Source organism: Coturnix japonica, chromosome 5 (genome assembly GCF_001577835.2).
Source record: "Coturnix japonica isolate 7356 chromosome 5, Coturnix japonica 2.1, whole genome shotgun sequence".
Classification (NCBI taxonomy): Eukaryota; Metazoa; Chordata; class Aves; order Galliformes; family Phasianidae; genus Coturnix; species Coturnix japonica.
Window position 1 is genome coordinate 5,250,324 of NC_029520.1, and position 18,537 is coordinate 5,268,860.

General features: G+C 36.6%; 1 protein-coding gene across 1 annotated transcript; it reads right to left on the minus strand.

Moving 5' to 3' along the window:
* Nucleotides 1–8,383: 8,383 nt before the first annotated feature.
* FSHB (follicle stimulating hormone subunit beta) lies at nt 8,384–11,864 on the minus strand. Its single transcript, XM_015863527.1, has 3 exons — nt 11,861–11,864; nt 11,251–11,410; nt 8,384–10,757 (listed from the first exon to the last, which is right to left on the minus strand). Exons 2-3 carry the CDS (start codon nt 11,407–11,409, stop codon nt 10,521–10,523), a joined length of 396 nt encoding a protein of 131 aa, XP_015719013.1. The 5' UTR covers nt 11,410; nt 11,861–11,864; the 3' UTR covers nt 8,384–10,520.
* Between the last annotated feature and the right edge of the window lie 6,673 nt (nt 11,865–18,537).

Genomic DNA, 18,537 nt, shown 5'->3' on the forward strand with positions numbered 1-18,537 from the left:
CATATATATACACTCACAGAATATATGTTTGCGTATGTATACGTATACTCAAAGAATACATATATATATGTATTTTGCCACTGAATGTGTTTTAGCTATACTCAGCTAGTTTTAATCTCTCATTATAATTAACCAATTGAGTATCACTTCAAGTTTGTATGTGGGAATGATTATTTGAAGAAAACTTCCTGTCTGTGCTTAGTGGTACCAGAAGGATGAAGACATACAGTATCATTTGTGTGGAAAGTTTTTCAGGTCACAGAGATAACTAAAGCATGTAGATAAATGCCAGTGTTATGAATCTGATGCTAGTCATTTAGGATCTGGAAAAATGCATACAAATCCTGGAGGTGATGCTAAATCCCCACTCAGTTGCTTTTAAGTCTTGTACTTTAGTTTTAGGAACCCATTTGGGATTTTGTCTCATTTTCAAAACATAATCTTCCAGGTTAGGTGGAATTTCAGAGCCTGGCTTCAGGAAAATGATGCACAGATTCTCAGTTTGTTCTGGTGAGATGCCTGAGGACATATTTGTGTTCTAAAAAGTAAATCCGATTATAACTTAGATAGCTAACACTAGGTTCCTGAAAGGACTGCTTACAATGTGTTAATGTGAATTGTTTTGGAAATTCAGGTGTTCACTGGGAAAATCTGCCTGGCCTTGATTTGCCAATGAATTTTACTTTAGTGCACATAAAGGTCATACTCATTCGAGCAAAGAATATTACTTGAAATCAGAACACAATGCTCAACAAATGCCACAGGCTGTCTGAGATGAACAGGTGAAAAGGAAAATTACCTTGTATTCACACTGAAAGCTGACTGTGTGAGTTTCATTACTCATATGAGCATTTTTTTGCTTGTCGCACTATCAGTTTAATTCTCTTTTCTTTCTGGAACAGCAGTAAAATAGACTTAGTCTGCTATGCAGTAGAGGTTTGGAAATATTGGTGGTAGCTTACTTATAGAGTTTATTTACCTCTTTCTGATCTGGAGGGATTTACTCACGTCAGACACAGTATCATATGTGGGGTATAGGGCCACCTATGTGGAAGACAAAATGTCGAGCAGGGAATCCACCAACATTAATGCCATGGTAATGCATCCCACAACTACAAATCCTGTACACTGCATAGGATCGTAACCAGGTGGGTTATGAATGTCTGCTAAGTAGGAGACTCCACAGCCTCTCTAGACAGACAGTTCCAGTACTCTGTCACCCAGTTCTTCCCCTAGGGGTACGAAACACTTTATGCAATGCGAGAGGAGAGCAGTATTTATTGCAGTGTCATTACTTACACAGTGCTTGGAATGTACTGGGAAAATTGGTCGCTTACTGTGTCTCAACACTGATATGAGGAAGAAGTGTAACTAATAAGGCATCTTGCTTTCTAGTCTCTTTGGACTGTTATCCATTGTGAGTATCAGTAAGGATTTGTATGTGTGTGTGTGTGCAAAAGCCACTATTCTTGTTTCCTCCCTTCCTAACAGTTGTGTACATATTTGAGCACACATGCACACAGGTATACACACATCTGCATTTTTAGGAATCTGGATTCTATTGGATGAAGGCAACAATGAGGTCACCTGGTAGAGGACTGTGCAATATTATCTGCTGAGGAGCATGTGGAAGCTGGTACAGATAGAAGTTGTGGGATGTGTTACTGTAGCATCAGTGTTTGTGGATTCCCTGTTGTTTGCTTAACAATTATGGAAGCATATAATAATTATGTAATATTGTGCAAAGGCAGGAAAGGATTTCCCTGCATTGTTGCCTGTTTTCAAAGCCTGGCAGATCTACATTAACTCATCATTTAGTAGTAGAGTTACTATTTGACATTTACATCTTGTTCCCTTTTCTTTTCATGGGCAGTAAGCTTTTATTTTGTTTTCAGACCAAGTGTGTGGATACATTTTTAATAAACTGGCATAGTATATTAATATTACCAGTTGAATAATACTTCAAACTGTGTTTCTATGCAGTTTTGCTAGAGTTAGATGTGAGGAGGTCCTAAAATTCTCTTCCTGATTGCCACATCTGTGGCCAGGTCACTTTTCCTGTTTTGAAGTCAATGGAGCTGCACATCAAATACAGAATTGCTTATTTCAGACAGCACAGTGACATATCAATAAAAGAAAAGATCCTTTTTTATACTATTAATATTACCTAGTCTGAGTTGTGGCAAATAGCCTGAAATAATATGACAGAAATTAACACAAGAGTGACATTAAAAGGAAATTTTCTAATTTGAGATCTGACACTGTTCCAGTCTTCAAAGTGTTACTGAATATTTAATAAATCAGACATCTACTCAAAGAACATGGACTGAATTATTTAAGGGCATCTCAACCCCCTGAGTATTTAACTCCTTAAGCACTGATGATCATAGTTGTGGCTTAGTTATTCTGATGTGGTGCAAGTATTCCCAAGCTTGCTCTCATTCTGTATTATTTTTGATTGCTAAAGCAATACTAGTCTAGAAACTGCATACCAAAATAAATGGATATTTTTCAGATGCTATGTAGGAATACTCAGTAATTCTTATAGCCCTCACAATTCTCTTAAAACACACTTTGGGAAAAAAAGTTGTTCCCATGAGTCTCTAAGACCATTCCATACAGTACATTTTCCAGTACTACAGTGCTTGTTTTCAGAGGTGATGTTTGATGCTTATATTGCAGTGAGCTGAATCTCTCAAACTGCTGCATTTATTATCTCTAATGAATGTAACAATTGGATAGTAGTACTTGACAGGGAGTTTCTACACTCTAATCACAGATGCTGTAGAGGATAAGACTTAGAGACTAATGGACTGTCTACATGTTTTTTTCTCTTCGTCTTTAAAAATATTTATTTATTGTTACTTGAAATAGTTTAAAAAATGAGTGTCTTATTTAGAAAAGAGAGAAAAATTGATTTGGTTTTTGAGGTAACTTCTTTGAAATGGGTAGAACTGATTTACACAAGTTAAGAATTGGACCTTCAAAGATTATTTCATTGGTCTGAAGTGGGAACATAGGCTCCTCTTCTAGTCTGTGCAAAAAAAAAAAAAAAAAAAAAGAGAAAAAAAAGATTGCTTCCAAAAGGCCATTCAGGTGACCTTAAATCCTATCTTGGACTCTTGAGGAGGAGGATTCATCTCATCCTGTGTATGTTTTTCTGTAATGAATGATATGCTTATTTATAATTTATCATGGAATCATAGAATGGTTTGAGTTGAAGAGGGCATTTGAAGGTCAACTGGCCGAACTCCCCTGTCATAAACAGGGATACCTACAGCTTGTTTAGGCACTCAGAGCCCTGTCCAGCCTGACCTTGAGTGTCTTCAAGGATGGTACATCCACCACATCTTTGGGCAACTTGTTCCAGTGCCTCACTACCCTTATTGTAAGGGAAAAAAAAAAAAAAAAAAAAAAAAAAAAAAAAAAAAAAAAAAAAAAAAAAAAAAAAAAAAAAAAAAAAAACACACCAAAAAATCACTTTTTTTTTTTTTTTAATATCCAATCTAAATCTCCCTTCTTTTAGTTTGAAATCTTTTCCTCTTGTCGTATCACAACAGACCATGCTAAGGTGTCTGTCTCCTTCTTCCTTGTAGCTTCCCTTTAGATACTGAAATGTGGCTAGAGATACATGTTCTCAAGTAATATATATTTCTTATTGCTGCATAAGAGAGTTAAGTGACTGGATGATAATAAGCTGAATAATTTTCTAGACTGTCCTTCCTGGGACAGGGCATCTACCACCTCACTGGGCAACCTGTGCCAGTATTTCACTACCATTATTGTAAGAAAACCTTTTTCAAGTGTTCAGACTCCAACCCTGGAGGAGCAGGGTACTTTCTATTTATTGGCATGGTTCTTACCTACCCACACGGGGCAGCACAAGTCTTAGACTGAGCTTACATGGAGTGACAGTGTTCCATTTAATGTACACACTAACAAATACTGATTAGGTTGTGCATAGATAGGAATTGGTTTCAGTATGCTTTTACATTGTCCCTGAGCTAAGCATCACAGCATAAAGTGGTTTCAAGTTCCCGACATAATAATCCAAGTATATGAACATATCCAGCTACTCATAGATCAGGATCTACATGTCTTAGAGATAGATTGCACAAACAAGGCCAAAGTGGTAAAGTTGTATGCATTTGCACAGATGATGTAAATCAGCCTCCTGTTTAAAGTATTAGATCACCCATGATTGACCATTTTAATGAAGATACAGTTATTTATTCTAAAAGAAGCAATATATTGAAGGAGAAATGTATGCTTTCAGTTAAAGTTAAATATTGCATGTGATTGAGAACTGTTAAGAAGATTCAGTTATTTATTCTGAAAGGAGAAATCTCGAAGAAGAATTTTATCTGCTTGGCAGACTTGTCTTTGGGACTCCTTGGAAGTGGGGGTAGAGTTAATTTTAAGCTGTCTTTTTTATTGCTTAATCACTAGGCTGGCTGAAATTAGACCATACTTTTGTGTTATATGGAATCATGCTGTTCATATTCTTAAAAGCTGGTTTGAGAAGGCAAGTACTGCCAGGGCATAGAATCTTTAACCATTTGCCTCACTGACAAAAATTATGGCAGTTTCTGAACCAAAAGTTTTCTTTATTGAACCTTGATGTTTATCTTCATTATCATAGAGTTTTGACTAGGAATTTCTCCAGCATTCACAAAACCAAGGTCTGCCAATATTGCATGATGAGAGAAGGGGACAATGAAAGCTAATGCTACACCAGAATGAAACTTTAAGTTTAAATACATAGAGAAAGAAGAAAACAGGATTTTTGAAATTCTTCAAATAATTTTCTACAAGCTACTGGATAATACTGCAGTACCTTATGTCTTGAATGTTACGTGAAAGACAGCCAATGGTTAATGATCATAAAGCAGAGCTGGTTAATTCTGTCTCCTCCCCACCTACGCATATTAATACGCTGACATTTGATTTCTTGAAAGTTATGTCTTTTCTCTAACCCTGCTGTTTTGTTTGCTATATTTCCCAGACTGCAACCTTGTGAGCTTCTGTAATGTCTACCAGTATAAGTCATATTGAAAGACCAAGGCTTTGATAGCTTATGTTAATAACATAAATTGAAGAGAAACATGAGATACGCTGAAAAAAAATTATAGATCCAAATGCTTGAGTGAAGGGAAACTACTAATCTCAAGGCTACCATCTCCAAATGATTTTTTCAGATTAACTGCTCAATTCTTTTTTCTTCTTATCTCTCTTTTTATTTATCTATTTATGTATTTATTTATCTTCAACCATGCTGCTAGATACTTGTATTTTTAATGAAAATAAAGTGTGAGGCTAAGAATTTTTTGTACTTACAAAGCAGAATGTTCTTGTTGAGCTGTGAGGGTGAAGGAGGAATATGTCTTTCCCCATTCAAATAGCATAAGTGCAGCCTCAACCACTCATGTACAAGCCCAAATTCTAACATTTCTGTTTTTCAGCTGTTGTTTGGACTTGGCTCTCTCTCAGATTAGGTTTGTTGAAGAATTTGTGGATGTCTATTAAGTTTTTGTGCTTCAGTTGGGTTAATACCAGGTGATAACATTTCTTTCTTTATTTATTTGCTTTACTTCTGGCAAGAAATACTGTGAGTTCCCCCATGTGCTCAAATTATAAAGACAAGTGACAGTTTGTTTTAAACTAGGACAATTTGCAGAATTTAGGCTGGGAATAACTGGTGATACTGCTTTGGTGATACTGCTATGGTGATACTTTACTAGCTGTGAGGAACCTGTATTTTTTTGACTCAGTAAAATCAGTGCAGTTGAGATTAAATAGTCTTTTCAATTAGTAGGGCTATGAGTACTGCCGCTGCACTTCATGTTCTCATCTTGTCTGCAGACGTACAACAGGCACAGACACTTGTAAGATCAAGGTCAAACTGTCTGCATTATAAATAATAGAAAATATTAATTCACTCATAGATGCGGAGGCAGAGATGAATAATCTTCATACACAGTTTATCTGCGCATCTGAGTATTTGAAGGACTCAATTAATTGCAACACAACGAATCTTACATCATGTCCTTCTCAAAGGTCTTTAAGGAACAGTTCAGTGCTGTGTACTGTATGCTCTCTGTGTTCATTAAGGGGTTGTAGGTGATAGTTTTCTGGGTTTCCTACTGGTGTTGCAAGAAAAGAGACAATTTTATGTACCTGAGAGTAAGTAAATAGTATAAGGATGAAGAAAAGTTATTCATTTTAGGTTTTACTACCCCACATTGTGAGATTTCTCTAAAAAGTTAGGCTCTGTAAGTTGGTTGCTAAAATCTGATATTGGAAGGTCTTTTTTGCAGGGCCTGCTTTTAAAGGTAGAATTAAAGTGAGGTTTTTTAACAGCTCTGTTGAAGCTGAAAACTTATTGATTTCACTGGAAAGGGTTAGGCCCATAGTGAGAACTTTTGAAAATCACCAGAGTCTACTAGGAATGTGTCTAAAAGCTTTCCTTCCAATTTGTTACTTAGTAGCATATTAAACAGACTTGTACTTCATGGTAGAGTTGCTATCTATTCATCACAATAAAACTAGGCAAAGATCATTCTAACTACTTCTTGAATTTATTTCTTAAATAGTAATACAAATCTACTTTGAACCTTAAACTGCACTTAATTTTTGGGAAAATATTGGTGTAAAATTAAGTTTAATTAAATCAATGTTAGGAATTAAATGGAAAGTGAGCTTTGATAAGACATAGCCCAGTCTGTCAGACTTTTTAAGGTAGTTGAAAATATCTTCAAATCAAGCCAGGCTTTTGCAAGAGTCACTGAATTTATCAGTGAAACTGCTGGTAATGAAATGTTTGCAATCCACCTACAGAACAGCAAATAGTTCTCAACTTGTTGTGGAATGGATTTCATTTCAGAGGAAAATATCAATACTAGTTTTATATAAGTATAGGTGTGCACTCTGGGCTCACTGATAATAAAAAAAGAGTTTTCAAGTAGGACTTACATGTTTTATAAGCTTCTTTTCGTGATCATGATCAGAGAAAAAAAGATAAATTCAAGAAGTTATTTATTTACTACTCCTCTATTGATATCTTGAAGCACACAAATATTTTGATGCATGACATACCGAACTTTTCAAATGCCAGTTTTACTGAAGAGATTCTGGTAGATTTCAAGCTTATGTTCTGGGCAGGGGTTGACAAAACATCTGGAAGAGGTATTTCTGAAGTCTATATTTTGCTAATTATTTACATGGAGAGCACATCTATATTAAAGGGGTTAGAGCTTCCGTGCCCCTGGTTTCTGGTGTTTCTCTCAGCATTAGTACCTAAGATGCGTGAGAGATAAGAAGTGAGAGTCTGGAAGCTTGAATTGATGCACAAATAGGAGGTTTTTGTTTGTTTGTTTTTGCTAGCTTTCTGTTATTAACCTTTCTATTCTGACTGCATTTGTTATAGTTTTAGTACTGTGATTCTGATTAGATTCCTTTGCAAAATGAAAATCATGGAATTATAGAATGGCCTGGATTGAAATCCAGCCTGGCCTTGAATGCCTCCAGGGATGGGGCATCCACAACCTCCTAGGGCAATGTTCAGTTTCACGAAGAGGACTTGGACTTGTCCCACTGTTACAGTGGGACAGAAACCATTCCCCATGCCCTCACCTAGGCACTCATGGTCCTGGCAGACATGGGAAGCCTGACCACCCGTGAAGACTGTTGCAAAGAACTCACTGAGCACCTCAGCTTTTTCTGTGTCTGAGGAGGCCAGCTCCCCATGACCTTTCATCAGAGGGGGAACATTTTCCTTAGCCTGTCTCCTCCTGCCTATGTACCTGTAGAACCCCTTCTTGTTATCTTTCACATCCCTTGCCAAGTTCAGCTCCATCTGTGCCTTGGCTTTCCTAATCCTGTCTCTACACACATGGACAACAGCCCTGTATTCCTCCCAGGCTGCACAACCCTGCTTCCCCTTCATGTACATTTCCTTCTTTTCCCTCAGGAAGTGTATTTGTCTGATGAAGGAAGATCTGTATAATTTTTGTTTTCGTATGTAAGTTAATTTGTGCAATATGTGGACACAGCTCTGGAGAAGTTCTAATCCTTATTGTTTAAGTAAAATATTGATAATAACCTTTATTCCAGTTCACAGTTCTAGTGTGTTAAAGCTGCTTAATAATTCAGCATAACCTTACTGAGCTGGCCTAAAATATATCATCTGTTTGATGTGACTTGGCTGTATATTTAGTTAATGTCAGTACAGCCTATATGAACATATTATTTGCATGAAAAAAATGAGGATGGCGAGCAGATGTGATTTAAAACATGATGAAGCAGAGAGACTACATTTTTTTATCTGGTTTATTAACAAAGACATACATTATACAATTACAATACAATTATTTTTATTTTCCCAAAATATACAACAGATAGTACAGATGCTTACAGTTGTATTTTGAAAACACACACTTTTCCTACTTTTTGCTGTAAGCCACTCTATTTCACAATTTTTATTCAGAATTCCCTCATCTAGAATTGAATAATTCCCAATGTGGACAACATAGTTGGATTTAAATGAAAGCCAACTCTTGTTTAAAATTGAAATGACAGGCAATTTCATTTACCTGTAGCTTTACCACTTTTAAAATTTCACTAGACCAAAGTCAATGTCCACAATGATACATCTTATAAATACAATTAAGAACACTAGTATTTTACAGTAAAAAAAAAAAAGTTACAAATGAAATAAATTAAAATATCCATACAAAGAGTGATCCAGAGTAACAGACAAATAAACATCTCTGTAAGGATCTCAAAAGCAGTCATGACAGCTGGTCAAGTAATACTAAAATAGTATTGGGAAGTACCTCAAGAGGTGAACTTCCACAGTCCCTGCATCATAGCAGGTTATCGTTGCTGCTGTCATTCCCAACAGGCCAGCATGGTCTTGGAGTTCTTGTTCTTTCTGTCACTACTGCACAGATACCCCTCTGTCTTCTTTCCTTCCCCCACCTCCTCAACAATTTATTTCAGTGGCTGACTTTTCCTTCTGTAAGGTCTGCTAATGACCTAATGTTCATTGTTCTGTTCACTATAAGCATGACAAACAGACCTTCTTTTTGTAGTAGAATTCAAGCATGTAAAAGGTTTCACTTTTTTCTTCCCTCAGATCTTTCCACCCCCTAAGAAAAGCAGCTACACCTGAAAAAAACAAGACAAAAAACCCAACACTTTTTCTACTAAGATGTGTTATTTAGGCCTCCATTGTTATTTCTGTTCTGTGATCTTTCTCCAGTTGCTCAGTGCCTTGAAGTTCAGTGTCCAAAACTTGGTTGAGACCCTCAGAAGGTTGAACATAATAGTGGAAGTAGGTTGTATCTTGTTGGCTCTACCCTATACAATTCAGGTTTTCCATAGTAGTATGGTACTGTGGACTGATTCCCTGCTTGTATAACCTCCAAGTCTTCTGTGCAAAACTGCTGCTGAGCCAGGTGCTCTCCATTGTGTATTTGTGTTGACGATTGTGTCGGTAGATTTCATTATGTAGTTTTCAGACCAGAGATAATTTTCCATTCTGATTCAGTCCCATTCTGTCCCATTCATTTTGCTCACTGCAGAATTAGGTTGCTGCAGAGCTGTATAAACTTCTATTCTCAGAGGCACTACTGCAGACTACTTGCAAGGTATGTTCTGACTCCAGATTTGCCCTGCCAGGGTCAGGTTTCTCTAGATTTATCCCTAAATCATTTGTGAGTCTTCTTCTCTATTAAAATAATTCTTATTCTTATGTTCTGTTGCATAATGAGAGGAAATCCAGTGTTTCAGATTTGTGGCAATATTTCACAATTTTTTGAGGTTGACAGCTCAGCATTTCAAGCAGTGAGTTAGCCAAGCATGAACTGGATAGACTTCATGCCATTTGTTATTGTGGCACTGAGCCAGAGCTAACAAGCCTTAATAAGAAAGCAGAAGAGTTTGGTAACTTTCAACATTCGAACATAGGTTCAAACATGGCTCTTAAATAAACATGCTGCTACTGTTTACAGAGCGTAATGACTGCATGCAATATTTTGCTGAAAAAGTCAGAGTCTCAGCTAAGAGAGTCTAACTAGAATTTAGACAGTAAGGGCATGGATGTTGCGTGTAATTAAAACCGGTGCTGCAAGGCTTTTTAAAATAAGTGAGTTCTGATGAGAGATGGAAATGAGGGCATAATAAAGTCAGGAATGTTTTAAAAGCATAGAATAGTATGGAATAAGTTAAGTGAACTAAGCTGTGGAAATAAAGAAACCTAGAGAATGAAGATGGAATAAAGGAGAGGGAGAAAGGCAGAATCTGCATTCCGTGCACCCATGAAAATGACTTTCAGGAAAATAACAGAAAAAATAGAGAAGGCCTGAAGAGAAGTTTAGTCAGTAGCTCTCCATTTTGGCCTTAAAAATTTTTGTTTCAAGCTTGGCAGTTTCTCAGTAGCCTTGTCTATTCAGCCTGTTCAATACCCTTATCTGCTTAGAAGTGAAAATTCAAAGCCAAGCTGCTGCATCAAGTACCCTTCATTGATTGCTTCCATTGTGACTGAAGGAGCAGTAGGATGGCCCCAGTCCCCTCACGGTGCAGTCAGTGCTATCAGTGTCACAGGTCTCACAGTGGCACCCGGTAGCTACTGGGTATGAGTAAAAAGATTCAGGATGGTCACCGCAGCCAGGGATCTTCACTGTTTCATACACAACCTCCTTGAAGGTACATATTTGCTGAACAGATGAGACCGGTGGATATTTGTATACTGGATCCTGAAAATTATGAGAAAGAAATAGTTATTTTGAAATGTTTTAAGGAGAAGAATGCCAAATTTTCACAAAGTAGTTAAAATCCTAATGTGAAACCTAATAAAAACAATGGGGAAAATCCCACTGAGAGCAGAAGTATTTGGATCTGCGGATCTATAGATTTCTTCTTTCAGGAGAACTGGTCAATGGTTTCATTTTCCAAACTGAACTGAAAGCAGAGACCCAGATTATCCCACTTTCAGCTCTAGTTATATAGTATGAGTGTAATGCATGCAGCCAAATAAGGATTCAAATTTAGCTAGCATTTCTTCACCCTTCCCTTTACAGTTCACACTGGCTGTGTATCTACTTATTGAACAACACAGCAATTATTCAACCCTTTCTTTCACAAGGCTCATCTTGCTCATGTCTTCATTACAAACTGAAGAAACATGTTGTTCATATGTCACTTGAACACCTAATTATGATGCCTGAATTTTAAGCTCAAGATTCTCACCCTTGTGAAGCAGTATCCTGAGCACCACGTGGCATTCACCGTAATGCACATTTCACATTCTTCTCTTTCCACTGCTATAGTAATGTTGGTGAGTTCACAGCTATAGCAACAGATTGCTTTCCAGCAGAATAACAGCACATAACAGTTAAGTGTCTTCATCCTGTGCACAAAGCAGAAAGTGTATCTTTACTGTCAAAATGTATGATTATTTTCTACAGGATGCATTAATAGAAACAGAGACAAATTAAATCTTCACATTACAGTCAAGTGTTTCTATAATAGCAAACTTTCAGAAACAGTTCTGATCGGTGAGAGCAGAAGGTAAAGTCATTAAGTAGATCTGACTGTATATTTATTGATTTTCCTAAGCAACTGAAATTGTATATCAGCAGTCTTTGCAGAATAATAGCAGCTGAGCAACATAGCAGTTTCAATGAAATACTTTATCTAAGCTTCTGTATAGAGAATGTGTCCTGTCTTTTAGGAGAAAGAAAAAGAAACAAGGGTAAAAAAAGAGCAAAGGGTAACCTGATTTTTGAAAGAAATTCATTGTATACAGTATTTGCAGTTTGAAAAAGAATTTGCAGATCAAGATCCGATGAAAACTCACCTGTATTCTTGTAGAGTACTGCACCTTCCTGGTAATAGCTGTAGTGAGAAGAAAGCCCCAAGCTTATCTTTTTATACTAAATCATGTGTAATGTATACCCTGAGGATTTGCTGTGTGTTAATGGAGCAAGCATTAGCTTGGTACTTGGTGAAAGGGGATTAGTGTTCAGTCAGACAGTGAGATCATGTCTTGTTAAGAGGAGAAAAAAGAACCAAAACAGATTTAGGAAGTGATGGTGAAGGTTACTGTCACAATGTCATTTTATAAGTTTCCCTGGATTTTATTCACTGGCATTTAGAAATAGCTGAGCCATTCTACAATTTGGAAATAGACTGAGAGCTTTATTTTTGTAAAAGTTTTCTTTTCGGGGTGTTTTAACTGTTTTGTGTCAATCCCAAACTGATATGTTGGAGTGCAAGCTGGTAATTCATAGCAGAGATGTTGCCAGAGTATTTCTTGGTTAAGAAGAATATCCCTGATTTTTTAAATTTTATTTTATTTATTTATTTATTTATTTATTTTGGTGTACCAAACTTAACTGGTTCTGAATTAGGTTCGAGAGGCTTTACTCAGTGGGCTACATAATGTTCTTGTTTATTCATCAGTAGTCTGTGAAGGCCAGTATTCTGAGTTTTATTAAATCATGAGCGACCCAACTTTTCTTTACCATCTAAAATACCTCTCTTGCTCATCAAAGTTCAGATTTCTATCCCAATATGTGCAGTCCTTGTTCTTTGAAGGTACACGGCCATTTTATTTTATTGTTTTTAATTTTGTTAAGGTGTATTTGTATTGTCGAAAGAGACTATAAAAATGATATAATTAGATACCAGGTCTCTGTCTTCAGTCAGTGATCTCAAATAAAGTATTCTCATGTTACAGGGAACCTGGTAATATTTCCACTTGGCAGCCATGTAACTTAACTTGAATGCCCTCCCTAGTTTGGAATTGCAATAAGATTTTCTGTGAGAGGTGTTGCCTGTTCATTGTCCTTTTCCTGCTTTCCCAAGTGAGTGATGTGCATCTCTTTACCAGAATAATGACAGAGAAATAACTTTGTGGAGCTTCACATACAATATCTTCTGGGGAGAATGACTCACAGGAACACTGTATTTACCACCACCTGCCCAGAACAGCCAGTCTTGCTTTGTTATGACTGTTCTATTATGGTCAGTCTGACTTTTACTGAAATCCATTCAGAGTAGAAAACTAAGCAAGGACAGACCTTTAAAAACATTTCATCAAGAAAAGAAATTCTTGTCAGCTTATTAGTGGTTCTGCAGAGAGGATGCTTTTCAGAATGGCTTTTTCAAGTGAACTGTTTATGTTTCTCATACCTTCCTGCAGTCCTGCAGTCTGGCCACCAGTTCCAGTTTTTACCCTTAATTTGTTAATGAATTTCACACCCAAACTAGAAGGTGGTCTGCAGTTGTTCCCTAGATGTACTCTTTAATGATAGTTCTATTTAAATCAAATCACTGTCCAATTAAATGTAGAAGGAAGGCATGAAAGTTGAAACCTATGTCTTTGCTAATAGCAAACTGTGATGGTTGGTTAGCAGTCTTTTGTTTAGAATCAATAGAGTCATGCTTCTCAGGAAGGACTCTCAATAATTTCATAGATGCCAGCCTAAAGCTGATTAAAATTAATTAAATCTCTATGGAGGATTTGGCCTTTTCTAAGTACTAATTTGTGCAAATTAAATAAAACCAAATAAACTATATTTGAAGAGGGCAACACAGAAAATATTTAATCTCTCATTTGTAACGATCTGCTTCCTGAGCTGAGGAAGACATGCACATTTACTAAAGCCTCAGTTTCATAAGCAAAGTACAAACAGCCCCTGCCACTCTGTCTTCTTGCTCCTCCAAGTTAACTCATTCTGGTTAGCCCAGTCGTCAGTTGTAGCAACATGTATTACAGAAATCAAGAAATCATTCTTACTAAAAGCAGAGTAAAGCCAAACAACCAACATTCTTCTATAGCTTTGCTTTTAATCTGTATTAGCCTGTTCCCAACAAAATGAACAGCTGTAGCAATGTAAGTGATGGGACTTCTTGGTAATGCGGGGAGAGTTTAACAGGAAAGACTTCACATAACATTTTCTCTGAAAGATTCCTGAAGCCACACTGTAAATACAAAACAAAGTCTTGTAACAGGGAGATTCCATTGTGTCACTTACTTCAAAAGCATTTGTTTTTGTAGTCATCGATTCTAAGGTTGATTAACCAGCCATAAATTCCTTGTTTAAGACTATGAATGTGTTTTTTAGGTGAGTATGAAATTAGAAATTAAGATCAGTTCATTTGCAATCCATCATTTGAGGAGTGGTAATTTGATGAGCAGTTGTTGCTTAAGGAGGTTTTATTTTGCTCCCATATCTGTTTTGAAAGATGAGTTGTTTCTCAAGTTGGGCAAGATGCTACACTTAAATATGTTTGTTCATCAGACAGTGAGTAGTCCTGGAGATTGAGACTCTCCGTGTTTTTTAGAAGTCATAGCAGGCATCACATTAACATGGCTATTTTAATGCCTTTGTAGCATCTTAGGGATATAAAAGGCTTCTCTTCATTGCTATTTAAAATAAATATTCTTTGAATGATTCCCTTGGACTGTTTTCGGTTGTAACCTTGCAAGCTGTTGTCAACTGTGCAGCACTTGCTTTGCTATTTCTAACCACTCCAACCAGAAGTGATGTGATACCTTCTGCTATTGTTTTCTATTTCATTTATTTGTTTACTTATTTGCAAAAGCATCTAATATAGAACTGAGAATGTTGTGGTTTTTATATTCCTTAAACTAGTGAAATTCTGTTCTTCAAGAAAGGTGGTGGTAATACTAGCAGTTTTGTTGCTGGAGGTTTTGAAACTGCCTTGCTTTAAAGAATGTGAATTATATCTCTAAGAAAGCTTCAGCTTCTGTGAAAGTGCTATTGGTAAATGTGGGTTTATGTTTATACTTATCCACTATGGGTAATACGAATCCGTCCTGTCAAAATTTGCAATTTTTTCCAGCAACAGAACAAATTTGGCATCTAATATATATATATATATTAGAATATATATATATGTATGTGCCAAGAGACCTTGGGTTTCAGTTTGTTAGATTCATTGTAATAATTACATGTTTTAGGTCTTGTCAAGTAAATACATTACTGGGGAATTGTAATACTACTTTTTTATCTGAAAGCTATTTCTTATTGAAAATGTGCCTCGAGGCATTTTAAAGGATGCTTAAAACTGTGGAGGAACTGAATATCCAGAACAGAATGAAGAGCTGGTTCTTTAAGTTTGGACATGTGCATTTCACTGCCAACAAGCCTTTTGCATGAATTTTCTTTTGCATGTGGCAACTCTTAACCGAGTACCCTCTCTTTTCTTGTGTCTGTCCAAATCTCTGTGCAGGTGCAAATTCAGTCTACCTGTTGTATTTAAAGCAAAAGACCTTTTTGCTGCTTCCCAGTTATTCACTAATTAATATCCTTGAAGTACACAGATTCCTGAAGCACATATTGAGAAGCAATTTGTAATCTCTTTGTGGAGTTGTTATTTCACAGTACAGCAACACAAAGATGTATTTCACTGTTATGTAAGTTGACTGGAGTGTATGTTATTCCCCTTCTGTTGTTGCTTACTACTGGTGGTAGATGAATTCTCTCATTACATTGCCTGTCAAGGTACCTTTGGAGTTTTTTATAATTCTTAAAGTCGATGGAGAAAATGTTATAGGGTTTAATAGTAATTGCATTAGGTAGTTAGTCACTATTGTTCTGCAGTATTGTTTAATTACTCAACACTGATGATACAGAATTGTGGAGTAGTTTGTGCCTACCAAGCACATAGCTGGATAGACACATCATCATGAACTAACGAGTTATTTATTAAAGAAGAATTGCAATATTCACTCATAGGCAAACAGAATATTTCACCCTCAGGAACATAAACAAATGCATTGACTTGTTTCAAATCAAGTCTGCAGTGCAGACTTGTGCAGCTTTTGAAATGTCAGTTTCCATTGCTTGCAGCAAAGGTTGTTGGTCTTTTTCTTGAATAGCCACGTGAACTAGTAGTCCTTCTAAGTCATGTAAAAATACTCCTTGCAGTTGGCAGCAACAGAAACTAATCCTTCTGTACTGTGTTTAATATACACAGAACAGTACAAAGGACAATGCAGGTGTTTATGTTGCTGCCATATAGTTTGGTGGTTTTTTTTTTCACATAGTTGTGTCTCATTTTATACCATGTTTCTGAGTATATAACAGCTGCACGTTTTTACCCTGTTTAATGCTGGGATTCATAAATTGTTTAGCTGTAGGCTGTTGTAAAACCAATGTGAGACCTTGGCTTTGTGTATGAGATCCTCTGATAACCCCAGTGGGATCTCTTAGTAAATGTGTTGATCCTGCTGAACACCGAATGATGTTTAAAAATCGTGTATTTGTTACAAATGCTATTTATTTTTTATTTTTTCTTTCTTTTTCTTTTTCCCTGACAGGCTCAGCCTCTTTGCATTCTTTAATGTTCAGCATCTCAATTTGTTTCAGAGTATTTTACTTTTTTAATAAAAAGATCTTTTAGATCTTGTGTGTATGTATAAAAGTAGCAGTTTTGATCATGTAGCTGTCCTGAAGCAATACTGTCTTATACTCAGCTTTCTGAGTCAGAGTGGTATTTATTTTTATTTTTCTGCTCAAAAAGAACAAGAAAATGTTTTCATGGGCTTGACAAAGTAGATTAGTCATATGAGAAAAGAGCTGAAAAGACAGAGGAGGGACCAGATGGATGATACCTTTCTACTCGTATGTGCCACTAATACATAGCCAGCAAGGCTTTCATTTTTATTATGGAAGTGGTTTTTGGGTCTGTATGGATTTGTTGCCAAGCTGTTGATAGCTAAATAGAAGAACTGTTTCTCCTACAGTGTAAGTTGAAGAAATCAGAAACAGGGGCATGAGGCTTTATCTGATATGATTTGTTATCGGTTGATCTTGTGCAGAGCACACAGAGATGAGCAGATCTGTAACGCTCTAGTTGAGGTTATGCCAGTGTGTGTGCCTGTAAAGAAGGAGCCATGGGAAGTGTTATCATCTTCCACACTGAGCAGTAGAGAGCCCTCTGGATTTACTTGTGAATCATGAGTTATTATTATTTGGGGTGAATGAAAGCAAAACTCTCTGAGCTACCTTGCTGCTTTGGCTCAGCTTGCTGAGAGGCATACCTGGCAGTTTATGAGCAAGGAGGCTTCTTGATTTTCCTTCTTGCTAGTGTGCATAACAAATAAACATTAAAAGCATATATATGTTTAATCAGAAAGCATGCATTTCTTCAAAAACAGCAAGTTTGGCAGGACTGTACTTTATTTATAAAAGAACAGCAGCACCTGCTGATTGTTTTAAAACTAGATGGCTAGGATGTACAGTAAGGCTTATTTGAATCTTGCCAACTTTGTTCACTGATAGCATACTAAAGTTTATGCAGAATGATTCAGGACACTGGATAATTGAGAAAAAACTCTTTCTATTTGAGTTGCTAAATAAAGTCTTAGGCTTAGGTTGGAGATGTCTGGCCCATATTCGTCTTGCAGATGCAGAAATTTCTAGGTCAAGTTATTTATGAAAAGTAGGTCGAAGAGTCAAGGAGGATGTATAGAACCATTGCCATTCTCAGCTGTGAATTTTACTTCCTATCTCACCAAGTGTCTGTAGAGTGTTAGCTGCTTTTAAGGGTTCTTGGCATACTGGTTTTATTTATTATTTTTGAAGGATTTTTTTTTTCTCAGCAATCTTTTAATATTTTTGTTTTAGAGTATGGATCCATTATTGCCTAGAATATAAGGGTGATGGCATTGCTGTGTGACCTGCAGAAATACCTATTTAACTGACTCAGGGGGATTTTCATTGAGTTTGATTGTAATGAACACTACAGATTGAAGATTTGCAAAGCTGTACAATGGGAAGCAATATCCCAGATCTCTAATGAGGAAACAAATGTTTATTACAGAAAAGGCTTTAGAGGTGTAAGTCCAGTGTATAGCCCAAATAAACAAATATTACTTGTTGGGTTGTATTAGCAGAGTGATGGAATAGAAAACAAGGTTCTGTAGCAGACTAAATTCCTAAATTTCCCCCAGAAAATAATAATAATTAAGGCCATAGACTTTATTTCAATAAGAGTGATAAGAAGCTGGCAGGTATGTTTACATTGTCCATCTTTATGCTCTGTTCAATCAGGTAAAGAAGGTTAGCAAGATCAGCGTTTTCTCAGCAAAGGATGCAGCTCTTTCTTCTCATTCTGCCTTTGTTTTTTTGTTTTGTTCATATGACACTGTCTTCTCCCATACCATGTTTCAGGAATAACACTGTTCTTATGCAGAATTAGACCTAGGTGTAAAAAAAAGCAGGCTGTGAAGCAGCCTCCTAGGAAGGGGAAAAGAACTGCTACATTGTTGGCTTCTCTGCCTGTAACAAAGCTGAAAGTGTGCAGGAGAGGTGAGACAGTGAGCTTTGCATCTCAGTTATCAACCTGTTATTTTAAACCATTTTGAAAAACAAACAAACCTACAAACAACAGAAGGCTCAACATCCTTTCATGCCTTCTCCAGTCTACAGAGGAATCCAAGAAATACTGTCTCTGAGAAGCAGCAGGAAGAAAACTGTAGGAAGATAGTGTAGGGGATGC

Excerpts from the sequence above, each read along its gene's own strand:
- FSHB (XM_015863527.1), bottom strand. The coding sequence starts at position 11,409 with ATGAAGACACTTAACTGTTATGTGCTGTTATTCTGCTGGAAAGCAATC. Across the intron at positions 10,758-11,250 it reads CAGGATACTGCTTCACAAGG|GATCCAGTATACAAATATCC; the intron begins GTGAGAATCTTG and ends CATAATTTTCAG.